This window comes from Pinus tabuliformis, chromosome J, assembly GCF_031772625.1.
Source record: "Pinus tabuliformis cultivar Carrire ecotype Pingquan chromosome J, CPIR1, whole genome shotgun sequence".
In the NCBI taxonomy this organism is placed as follows: Eukaryota; Viridiplantae; Streptophyta; class Pinopsida; order Pinales; family Pinaceae; genus Pinus; species Pinus tabuliformis.
Window position 1 is genome coordinate 1,503,303,335 of NC_142295.1, and position 12,208 is coordinate 1,503,315,542.

General features: G+C 35.0%; 1 protein-coding gene across 1 annotated transcript; it reads left to right on the forward strand.

Annotated features, from left to right (window-relative positions):
• Positions 1-809: 809 nt before the first annotated feature.
• Positions 810-8,407, forward strand: LOC149233136 (cytochrome P450 71AU50-like). Its single transcript, XM_089376660.1, has 3 exons — positions 810-1,493; positions 7,187-7,431; positions 7,550-8,407. Exons 1-3 carry the CDS (start codon positions 815-817, stop codon positions 8,174-8,176), a joined length of 1,551 nt encoding a protein of 516 aa, XP_089232786.1. The 5' UTR covers positions 810-814; the 3' UTR covers positions 8,177-8,407.
• The last annotated feature ends 3,801 nt before the right edge of the window (positions 8,408-12,208 follow it).

The window sequence follows — 12,208 nt, forward strand, 5'->3', positions numbered from 1 at the left end:
TTGTCAATCATAGACAACCATAGTCAATATTATTTCTTGATAATATTTATATAGTTATTAATAATCCTAAATACCGATGTTATTATAATAGTATTAATATAATAATCATAAATATATAAATATATAATAATATAGTTGCTATTACTTATATAGTTATTAATTATCCTAAATAATAAATAGTTGGTCTTTATTGTTATTATTATAATAATATTGATTATATTATTATTATAATAATAATTATATTCATATATTATTATTATAATATTATAATCACACATTATTATTATTATTATTATACAATATAATTGTTATTGATTTTTTTATAATTTTACATTATTATATTATTTTAATAATATAATGATAATATATTTTATGAGCTATTTTTATTATTAATTAATAAATATATGAGGATTTTATATTATTATTATAATATTTATGTAATAATATATATAAATAATTTGGTTGTTAATATTTATATAGGTATTAATAATATTAAATCTAGTTGGTGATATTTATATACTTATTCATAATCTTAAATATAAATAATAATTATTAATGTAATTGATATAAATTTATTAATTTATATTAATCATATTAAAAATGTGATTGTAGTGATTATCAATCACATTGCTACATATGATTGTGTTTATCTAAAATTATGGTTGTCCTAATCTGCCCACCAATATGTAGCATCAACGACGCAATAAATTCAAGATCCCAGGATTGTGTTTATCTAAAATTATGGTTGTCCTAATCTGCCAACCAATATGTAGCATCAACGACGCAATAAATTCAAGATCCCAGGAGAGTGAAAATGGCGATCGATTTGGGTTCTGACCCAGCAGTTCAGAGATGCTTAGAGTTACTCACCAGTACTGCTCTTCTCCTTGCATTGGTGGCGGCCTGGGCATTTTTCCTCAGGGGAAGAAAATTGAGGTTGCCTCCGGGGCCGTTTGCATTTCCGATTATTGGAAACCTTCACATGATGGGAGAACTTCCACACAAAGCGTTGGCAGAGCTTTGTCTCAAATACGGGCCACTCATGTCTGTACGCCTCGGCTCCGCCCTCACCTTAGTCGTCTCCTCTCCAGATGTGGCCAAGGAGTTCCTCAAGACACATGATCTGGTTTTCGCCAGCAGAGCTCCATCCTCAGCCACTAAGTACTTGTGGTACAATTCCTCCGACATCGCATTTTCTCCCTATGGCCGCTACTGGAGGCAAATGCGTAAACTCTGCGTCGTACAGTTGCTGAGCTCAAGACGCATAGCTTCCTTTCAGTCCGTAAGAGAAGAGGAAGTCTCTGCTATGATTCGCGCTATTGTTACTTCATATCATGAGGGCTTTTCGCCCGTTAACATTAGCAAGGCGGTGTCAGCCCTTGGGATTGATATAATCTGCAGGATTGCCTTCGGTAAAAAGTATTGTGAGCAAGACCTAATTGGCGGCATTGGGATCAACTCAATGATCAAGGAAACGTTTGTGTTGTTGGAAGGTTAATTCCAACTGCAGGCGGATAGGGTCAGCGATGGCAGCCGACTCAGCAGCCGTATATAACCCCAAAACCACCGCATTGAAACCACAAAACTGCCCAGAACATATCGCACCGCCATCCAGGGAAAAGCGGTTTCCGTATGTTTGGCTCCGATGCGATTTGGTGAAGACGCGTGGCTCTCACCTGACATCAGCATCTCTGACATATCGGGAGGTAAAGCTCAACATTAAACTGCCTTCCGATATCAATCTCCATCGTCTGATCTGGTTGCGTGTTGTCAGCCATCGATCCTTGAAGGTGCACGGGCCTGCGTCAATTTAATTTTGCGTGGAGTAAACGACTTTTGTGTTGACCGCCGGATGGATGAACCTATGGTTTTTAATGCTGTTCGTATTGTTTGGTGGAGGCCCGTTTTAAATGGTTATGGGCATACGTCCCATTTATATTTTTATATATGCATTTACGTAAGTTTAGGTGTAGGCCATTTAATATGGTTATGGGCCACGTTAGTTTTTTTTATGTTTTCATATATGACTATGTGTGTAGTAGTTTTTGTGTAGAGTGGCTGCGGGAGCATATAGTGTTGTGCGAGTTTCTTTTGGGTGAGGTGTATTGTGCCTGCGCACAATTTTTATGTAATTGTGTTATGTTGTGGCTGCGCTCGGTGGAGCAAATTTTTGTAAACGCACAGCAGTGCGAGATATGAAAGAGGTGATGTAATTGTTTTTGACCCCCATTGTAAAACAGAAGATTATGTAATTTTCACAGCAGTGGAGTATGTAATTTTTGTGGTAAATGTTGAACGCACAGCAGTGCGGAAAATGGAACAGGGGAGGCATGTAATGTTTGTTTGCCATTGTAAAACATAGGAGCAGCAAGAAATTGTTTTGTAATATCCACAGCAGTGGAAAATCTGTGAGAGCAGCAGAGTTTTATTTTTGAATCCCTCTTTGCACTAAGGATGAAGTTTGTATCAGTCCTTTTGTTTTAAATCAATAGAAGTTTTTTTTTTGTGTAATGGACTGTGTTCTGAGTTCATTTTTATTAAAGAGGTTCTCTGCAAATGATCCTGGACAAAGGAAACAGAGCATTGGCTCTGTGCTGTTTATTTAGTGTTGGTTTTGGTATTTTCCCATGAAAAATACCCAACAGTGGTATCAGAGATAGTCCAGGCTCTTTGATGGTGACAGAGCTCGTTCAGGCTCTTTAAAAGTGTCAAGGAAGCTGAAGGAAAGACTCTTGTTGCAGCAGCAGTAAAGCTTCTCCAGCAGTGTGAAGTTTCAGCCAAAGGGATTCAGGTATTTCTCAAGTTTTTGAGTTATTATTGAAGACAGTCAGTTGTTTTAAAAAAAACACAGTCAAGTATTTGAAGCCTAGTTAAGAATGGCAAGGTCAAAGAAGAAAGCCTCCAAGCCTGCTAAAAATGTGTCTCCCTCCTCTACTAAACTAGAAGGCAATCCATTAGAATACATTTTATTTGAAACCCCAAAGTTTGATGGAAACTTTGATGTATGGGAAATAATGATGAGGGCTTTCCTAATGTCTGAGGGGATTGAAGTCTGGGAGTCAGTGATTGATGACAGCAAGATGGATAAAGAATCCATGGAGTATGATGCACAAGCAGCAAAACTAATCTTGGATGGACTCCCTGATTCTGTGAAGAAGAATCTTGGAAAATATACATCACCAAAGGATATATGGGACAGACTGCATGACCTTCATGCAAAGGGAGCACTGACCATGACAATGAGTCAAGAAGAACCCATCATAGAAGCTGAGAATGAAAAGCTTGACCTCATCAAGTTTCAAGTAAAGGAAAGGGATGAAGAGCTTGTCAAGCTCAAGAAGGAGCTTGATCAATGCAAGAGGAAACATCATGAAGAAGTCATGTCTATGACAAATCAGTTGAACAGAGCAAAAAAGCAGGAAGACGCCTTGTCAAGTCAACTTGAACAAAGGCACAAGATAGTGAACAAACTTGTAGAAGAGATTGGACAGTACAAGGTAGAGGTCTCCTCCCTTAAGTCCGAACTACAAGAAGCCAAGAAGCAGGCACAAGAAGCTGAAAAGAAGATGGAGAGCTGTCAAGCAGAAATCTCCAAAATGAAGACAGATATTATATCCTTCAAAATAGTAGCAGCTGAAGCTACTCGTAGCAAGGAAGAAACTGAGGGACAACTAGCAAAGAAAAATAATGAATGTGAAAAGCTAGAAGAAGAGATTGTCCTCCTCAGGAAGAAGGTTGAAGGGATGAACAAGATCATGAAGAGCTCTCAAGCTCTGGATGACATGCTCAGCTATCACAGATATCCATTTGATAAATCAGGACTTGGGTATGTAGGTGAACCCTCAAACAAGGATGAGGATGCTTTAAGCAAAGGAGATGTGAAGAAGCCAGAAAGAGATGGGGATGCTCCTAGTTCCAGCAAAGGCAAGGAGAAAAATGAAGGCAGCAATAGAAGGAATCCTGCTCCAAGCAGAAAACCAGCTCCAAGAAGAAATGTAGCTGATGTCAAAGAGGCAAGAGGCAATGGTGATCATCAAAGGATCTCAAGGCAGCAAGGCTTCAGAAGTACATCAAGGAAACCTCCATCTCCCAGGTACCAAAGTTCATTTTATGGTTATTGTTATGCTTGCTCAAACTTTGGTCATATGGCAAAAGACTGTAGAGCATTTCATGGAGATAGATGTTGTGGTCCCCGACAATCTCCAAGAAACAATTTTAGAAGAAATCATGAAATGTTATTCATGAAAAATGTTGAATGTTTCAAGTGTCATAACATTGGGCATATGGCACGTGAATGTAACTTAACATGGGCTCCTATGCAAGCTAGACCCATGCAAAAGAAGAAAGTTACACAAGTATGGAGAAGGAAGGAAAGGCAATCTGAAAGCCCCTTGAACTCCCCAAATGATCTAAATTTATTTTGAGAAGAGTCTGCTGAAAGAAGATAAAGCATACACTAAAGGGGAGCTTGAATTTTTTTTTGTTTGCTGAACTGTATTAACAGTCATTTGTTGATGGAGGATGTATTGCAGCGCAGCAGTTGCAAATGAAATCTTTGTTAATCCCTCTGAAAGGTAATATGCAGCAGTGATGAAATCAGCAATGTATTTGCTTTGTTTTTATGCAATATGCACAGAAATGCATAAAGAAGAAAGGATGGCAGTGCTGAAATGTAAAGAGCAGCAGCGAGATAAGAAGTGTGCAAAGCATGGAGACCCTCACAGCAGTGGGAAGATAGAGCATAAGACAACAGTTTGGAAAATTTTTTTGGAGCACATGGATTAGAATGAACAGCAGTTTAAAATTTTTTTTGTGGTGCACATGCATTGAAATGCATAGCAATGGAATGTAGTTTTCCTTTTATGAAATGTGAGAGAACATACTCACAGCAGAGTGAGTACAATGCACAGCGGTAAAAAAAAATGTAATGTTTTTTTTCTATGCAATGGAACATGCAAAGAAATGCATAAAGACAAACAGCGACAGCAAATTTTTAATGCACATGGGTGAATGATAATGTGTGGCAGCAGAAAAATGAAAGGAATTGCACAGCAGTGCATTGTGTAATTAAAAAAAAATGAAACTGAAGATTGTGTGAAGTAAGGGTGCATGAGAAAAGGCAGCAGCCTGTGTTATTTTTTTCGTGGAGAATGAAGTGCCAAGTGTATGTGCACACAACAGTGCAAATTGCAGTAGCAACACAACAGCAAGTTATGGACAGCAGCATGATGGCAAGAAGGAGAAGCACACAGCAATGCAAATGTGAAAAATGCAACAGCAAGATGTTTTGAACAGCAGCACATGCAAAAGAAATTTTCCTTACAGCAGTAAAGGTAAATGTAATGAATTTGTTGTTCATTGAATTGAAATGCAATATATGCAACAGCAATGAATGTAAGAAATGTTTACACACAGCAGTGTAAATTTGTAAGGTGGGACAGAGTAATTGTTCCAGAAAAGACAGAGTATTTTGTCTTTGAAAAGTGCAGAAGCAGTGCAAGTGTAGACACAACAGTGTGGGATAGACACAGTAAAGAAGATGGCACAACAGTGCAACAGAGAATATGCAGCAGCATAAAAGAACAAAGTAATGAGTTTGCACACACAGCAGTGCAATGATTGTTTGTTTTGGAACTGCATTTGAAGCAGTCATTTGGTGAATCCCTCTGTCAAGAGGAAGATGCTTTTTAGCATACACATGGTAAATCCCTCTATCAAGAGGATGATGCTTTTCAGCATAGTCACAGGTGAATCCCTCTGTCAAGAGGAAGGTGCTCTTCAGCACATTGTTATGGTGAATCCCTCTGTCATGAGGAAGGTGCTTTTAAGCACAGTTTCATGTTAATCCCTCTATTAAGAGGAAGACAACTTTGATTGTTTGTGGAACTGCATTAGAAGCAGTTGGTGAATCCCTCTATGTGAGGAAGATGTTATTGTAACAGCAGTGTTGGTGAATCCCTCCATGTGAGGAAGTGCTTGGGTAAGATTGAATGCCCAGCAGTTGAAATTAAAGGGGAGTGTTGGAATGTTAATTCCAACTGCAGGCGGACAGGGTCAGCGATGGCAGCCGACTCAGCAGCCGTATATAACCCCAAAACCACCGCATTGAAACCACAAAACTGCCCAGAACATATCGCACCGCCATCCAGGGAAAAGCGGTTTCCGTATGTTTGGCTCCGATGCGATTTGGTGAAGACGCGTGGCTCTCACCTAACATCAACATCTCTGACATATCGGGAGGTAAAGCTCAGCATTAAACTGCCTTCCGATATCAATCTCCATCGTCCGATCTGGTTGCGTGTTGTCAGCCGTCGATCCTTGAAGGTGCACGGGCCTGCGTCAATTTAATTTTGCGTGGAGTAAACGACTTTTGTGTTGACCGCCGGATGGATGAACCTATGGTTTTTAATGCTGTTCGTATTGTTTGGTGGAGGCCCGTTTTAAATGGTTATGGGCATACGTCCCATTTATATTTTTATATATGCATTTACGTAAATTTAGGTGGAGGCCATTTAATATGGTTATGGGCCACATTAGTTTTTTTATGTTTTCATATATGACTATGTGTGTAGTAGTTTTAGTGTAGAGTGGCTGCGGGAGCATATAGTGTTGTGTGAGTTTCTTTTGGGTGAGGTGTATTGTGCCTGCGCACAATTTTTTATGTAATTGTGTTATGTTGTGGCTGCGCTCGGTGGAGCAAATTTTTGTAAACACACAGCAGTGCGAGATATGAAAGAGGTGATGTAATTGTTTTTGACCCCCATTGTAAAACAGAAGATTATGTAATTTTCACAGCAGTGGAGTATGTAATTTTTGTGGTAAATGTTGAATGCACACCAGTGCGGAAAATGGAAAAGGGGAGGCATGTAAAGTTTGTTTGCCATTGTAAAACATAGGAGCAACAAGAAATTGTTTTGTAATATCCACAGCAGTGGAAAATCTGTGAGAGCAGGAGAGTTTTATTTTTGAATCCCTCTTTGCACTAAGGATGAAGTTTGTATCAGTCCTTTTGTTTTAAATCAATAGAAGTTTTTTTTTTGTGTAATGGACTGTGTTATGAGTTCATTTTTATTAAAGAGGTTCTCTGCAAATGATCTTGAACAAAGGAAATAGAGCATTGGCTCTGTGCTGTTTATTTAGTGTTGGTTTTGGTATTTTCCCATGAAAAATACCCAACATGTGTTAGCAGGGTCTTTTAACATCGGAGATTACATACCATACTGGGCGTGGATGGATCTTCAAGGTCTTACCCGTCGATTGAAGAACATACACAAGATCCAAGACGACTTGTTAGAGAAGATACTAGAGGAACACTTTTCGCAGAATAACCCCAACGCCATGCCAGATCTTGTGGATGTTTTGCTGGCCACCTCAGCGGATGAGAATTTGGGGTTCCAAATCACGCGAGATAATATAAAATCTCTCATTTATGTATATTACTTGCTTCACACAAGCATTTATGGATTCTCTACCGATTTAGGTTTGTATGGCTTTGCATAAAATATGATAATGTTGAAAATGATTTGATTTGGATGTCTTTTATTGGCAGGATATGTTGTCCGCTGGGTCGGCTACATCCTCTACAAGCATAGCGTGGGCAATCTCCGAATTGCTAAGAAACCCGCCAGTGATGAAGAAACTTCAGGACGAGCTGGAACGCGTAGTTGGAATGGGGCGTATGGTACAAGAATCTGATCTGCCTCGTCTCGTTTATTTACAAGCTGTTGTCAAAGAAACGCTCAGACTTCACCCGCCGGGGCCTTTATTACTTCCCCACTTATCAATGGAAACGTGCCATGTGTTGGGCTTCGAAATCCCCAGCGGAACTCGGCTTGTGGTGAACGCATGGGCAATTGGAAGGAACCCAAGGTCATGGGGCGAGGATGCTGAAAGTTTCAAGCCAGAGAGATTCATGGAAGAAGGGTTGCTGGACGCCAAAGTGGAAAATTTTGAGTGGATTCCTTTCGGAGCAGGCCGGAGAGGTTGCCCCGCACAACAAATGGCAATGATTATTGTAGAGTTTGTTGTGGCGCAGCTCTTTCAGTGTTTCAATTGGAGGCTTCCCGATGATATGAATGAAGAAAAATTGGACATGTCTGAAAAGAATGAAGGAATTACAGTATCCCGAGCAAAGGATCTCTGTGCTGTTCCAACTCCTCGGCTTTCCGTACTGTAATTGTTGATGTATGTATATATTGCTACAACTCCTCAGATTTCCGTACTGTAATTGTTGATGTATGTATATATTGCTACCACTCCTAGGCTTTCCGTATTGTAATTGTTGATGTATGTATATATTGCTACCACGGCTTTCCGTATTGTAATTGTTGATGTATGTATATATTGATAGGGTTGTATTTTCTGAGAGTCTAAATTCGGCTTGGAAAAATAAATTTGGCAGTTTTAATGTTGGATGGAAAGGGTTGTTTTTATGAGAGTGTAAATTTGGCTTTGGAAAAATAAATTTGGCAGTTTTAATGTTAGATGGAAAAATAATCTATGGGATATTAATCAGATGGAAAAATAATTTATCTTATTAATATTATCATTAAAATTTTCTTTTAAAATAGTTTAATTCTTTGAAAAATATTTCTTATACATAAAAATTTTCTTTTAAAATAGTTTAATTTTTTGAAAAATATTTCTTATACATAAAATTTTCCATGAAATTAAATTCTATATAACCATAAGACTAAATTCCATAGCAACCATATGACTGGAATTTAATAGAAAAAATTAGATTAACTCAAACAATTAACATATTCCAAAATAATAAGTAAATTTAAAATGAATTTAAGTACAGCTGGAAAGAAGCCATACATTTAATGATAAATCTGCAATGAATTTAGGTCCATACAGAATTCATAGAAAGAGTTTCAGGATTTTCCATAAAATTTGAATGGGATGTAGGTTAAATTTTTTTGTTGCATGATAATTTTTTTGAAAGGTGGGAAACTCATTTTAATGGTTTTTGTGTTTTTGGGTTTTTGGAATTGTATCGGAACGTTCATTTTCCAGGGGAGCTGCAATAAGAGTTTGGGAAAGTTTTGGGAATTTTGAAGATTTTTTTTTGAGTTCAGACATTCTCTAGGATTGGGGAATACAAACCCTGTAAAGAAATATATTGAACACAAAACATGAGCTTATGTTGAAAGGCCAAAAATATCCTCAAACACCAATATCTTTAATTGAGAAACTGAAACAATTTCTTAATAAATTAAAAAAGTTTATAAAAACAATATCTGAGATACCATGTTGATCCATATTTCTTTTGTTATTTATATATATATATTATAAAAAATTGTTTATATATATATTATAAAAAATTGTGTTTATTGTATAACCATACAATAAATCTGGGAAAAAACCATATAATAAATCTGCATTTAAGTTGATCTGACAGAATCCATAGAAAGAGTTTCAAGGTTGGTTTCAATGAGGGGCGATGTTGTTCTATCTCGTCTTACCACGTGCGAAGTGTGTAAACAAATATGGTAGTTTTTTTTGAGAAGTGCATAAACAAATACGGTAGGTTCTTTTAGAAGTGCGTATGGTAGCTTTTTTTTAAGCAATGAAGGGTTCAATGGAGCATGTAAACGAACAGGCATGCACTAAATATGTCAAATATTGCTATGGTCATCTCATTGGTTGATATTTTTAGTTATTCATAAATATATGATTTTTGCATTTAGGAAGGTTTTGTACTCATAAATATTTGATATTTTTAGTTATTCATAAATATATGATTTTTGCATTTAGGAAGGTTTTGTACTCATAAATATATCAGGAGGATTTTGTAGTTTAGTGTGGTAAAGATGGTTACAATTTATTTTTATTTTTATTATGGTAGTTTTTTTAATAAAATTTAATGAATATTTTTTGGAAATAAATATATTATTTTTTGTTTTTAGAGGGGTTTTTAATAAAAAAAATTGTGGAAATAAATATATTATTTTTGTATTCAAAGGCGCTTTTCAATTCATTGTTATAAAAAATGATGACAATCCACTATTTGTTTATGGTATTTTTTTCTAATATGGTATTATTTTCTAATGTAACTTATTTAAGTTATAGATTTCAATAAACTTTTTTTTTTTTTTTTAAGAAAAAATTAATTGAGAGAGACAACACAATGTCCAACTAATAAACACAACATAAAAAATTTAAATCATTAATACACCCATTTTATCAATGGATTACATTTGGACAATCCTAAAGATATCAAATTACCAGCTTAACTACATGAAGAGGGGGAATCAATGATCTAGAATATTTTATGCTAGGTTCACATCCAGCCTGGCTTTTGCTTATCCTTATCTTTTTCCTTTTGCTTATCCTTATCCTTTCTTTGTGTGCTTCTTTGCTTTTTTTCACCTTTATGGAGGTGGCATTTTCTCTCTCCTGTTTTATCTCTCTATTTAAGGGTGAGGGAAACCAATATTTGCGTGACTATTGATCCATTAATGTTCGTTACATCTCTCCCCATCGATGGAAATCAACCTAGAACCATCTAAGTCTTAGTGGACCTTGAGAAACAGGTTATGAAGATATGATAAACCTATTTGTATTTATGGGCCCAAATTCTTATATCAAACCCTTATGACCCCTTTCTCATTTTAGGAGAAGCTATGAGACCTTATTGATCCTCGAAAAAAATGGATAATAAATTTTTCGTTGTATGATATTATAAACTCTAATTTAGTGTGAATGTATTTTATTAGATTAGCAATTATTATGCACAAGTTTCATAGAGGATACATGTCTTTCTTGTGGCCAACTAGAGACCATTTGACATTTATTTTTGAATCTTCATGATGCCCATGGGTATTCAATTTTGGTTAGAACAAGTTGAAGTCCACTTTCCTAAAAGAGATCCACTAGAAAGGGACTCTCCTAGGGAATAAAGATTCCATTGAAGTGCAATATAACAACAAAATCTACTTCCCCAAAGGACACATATGATCTTTGCTCAAAACAAGGTTATATTTTCTACAATTAGGATGGTTATATTGACCATATACATCTAAGAACATTTGTCTTCACTAATAAAGATTTTATTTATATATTATCTAAAATCAAAGTATGGGTATCTTCACAATAGTATATTCTCTAAAATCAAAGGATGGATATCTTGACAATAGACATTAAGAATAACTACCTTAGTGCCATGGATTTCCTTTATACCTATGATGTCAAATTGCATGTTTTACAATCTATAAATAGTATAGGAAAACTAAAACTTAAGTTGAAGATTAAATTGTACTAACAAGTAATCTATTTATGGCTCAACATTTAATTTAACAATTACATTAAAAAAATAAGCATTACAAATCTGATCTTTATGAAACCTGAAATGACCATTTCTTATTACATAACTAAGCCTTACACATCTTAATAGAATCATTACATGTATTATTTCAATATATTTAATTTGCAATCCTAACAAATATTTACTGAATTTTAGACAAAATTGACAAAAAATGAGAAATATCAAATATTTTTTGAAATGACACATTAATTTTATGTTAAGAATTGAATGAACTAGACATGACCATCTTATTACTTTTATTAGGTAGTAATTAATTTTTGTATTTTCATTTGTTTTGTTTGAGTAATAAAATACTTTATTATGATGAACATTGAAATATTTTATTTACAAGTGAGAGTAAAAGTGAAATATTTTACAATTCCAAGATAAAATCTAGCATGCATATTGAGAAATGGATATATATATATATATATATATATATATATATAGTTTTCTTCTATAATCAACATTGTTTTACATTTAAAAAAAACTTACTTTTATATTAAACAGACATTTGTTAATTTAAAGTTGAGTGCTAACGGAAATACATATTTCCCTCTACTACACCAGTAATAATTTTTTTTTTTGAACATCTGAAATATATAGATTTCCTCTTTAAACATAATTTTTTTTCCCTCGAATTTAATTATATTTATTTTGCTTAAAGTAAATTATTTTTATTGAAAATAATTTTAAAGGGTAAATATTTATTTCCCTCAAAACAAATTATTTAACTTTCTTTATAAAAACTTAAAAGAAGAAAGAAATATTTAACCTCTTTATTATTATTATTTTTTATGCTAAAAATTCAAACAAGAATAAATAGTTTTACTAACCTTTATGTTTTGATGATGCTATTAACAAATTTTCTACACATGATCCAAATTTTTTAATGAAGTG

What these genes read in the sequence shown, in the direction of transcription:
- LOC149233136 (XM_089376660.1), top strand. Translation starts at nt 815, where the DNA reads ATGGCGATCGATTTGGGTTCTGACCCAGCAGTTCAGAGATGCTTAGAG. An exon ending in AACGTTTGTGTTGTTGGAAG is followed by an intron (nt 1,494 to 7,186) that starts GTTAATTCCAAC and finishes AACATGTGTTAG; the next exon opens with CAGGGTCTTTTAACATCGGA. An exon ending in ATATAAAATCTCTCATTTAT is followed by an intron (nt 7,432 to 7,549) that starts GTATATTACTTG and finishes TTTTATTGGCAG; the next exon opens with GATATGTTGTCCGCTGGGTC.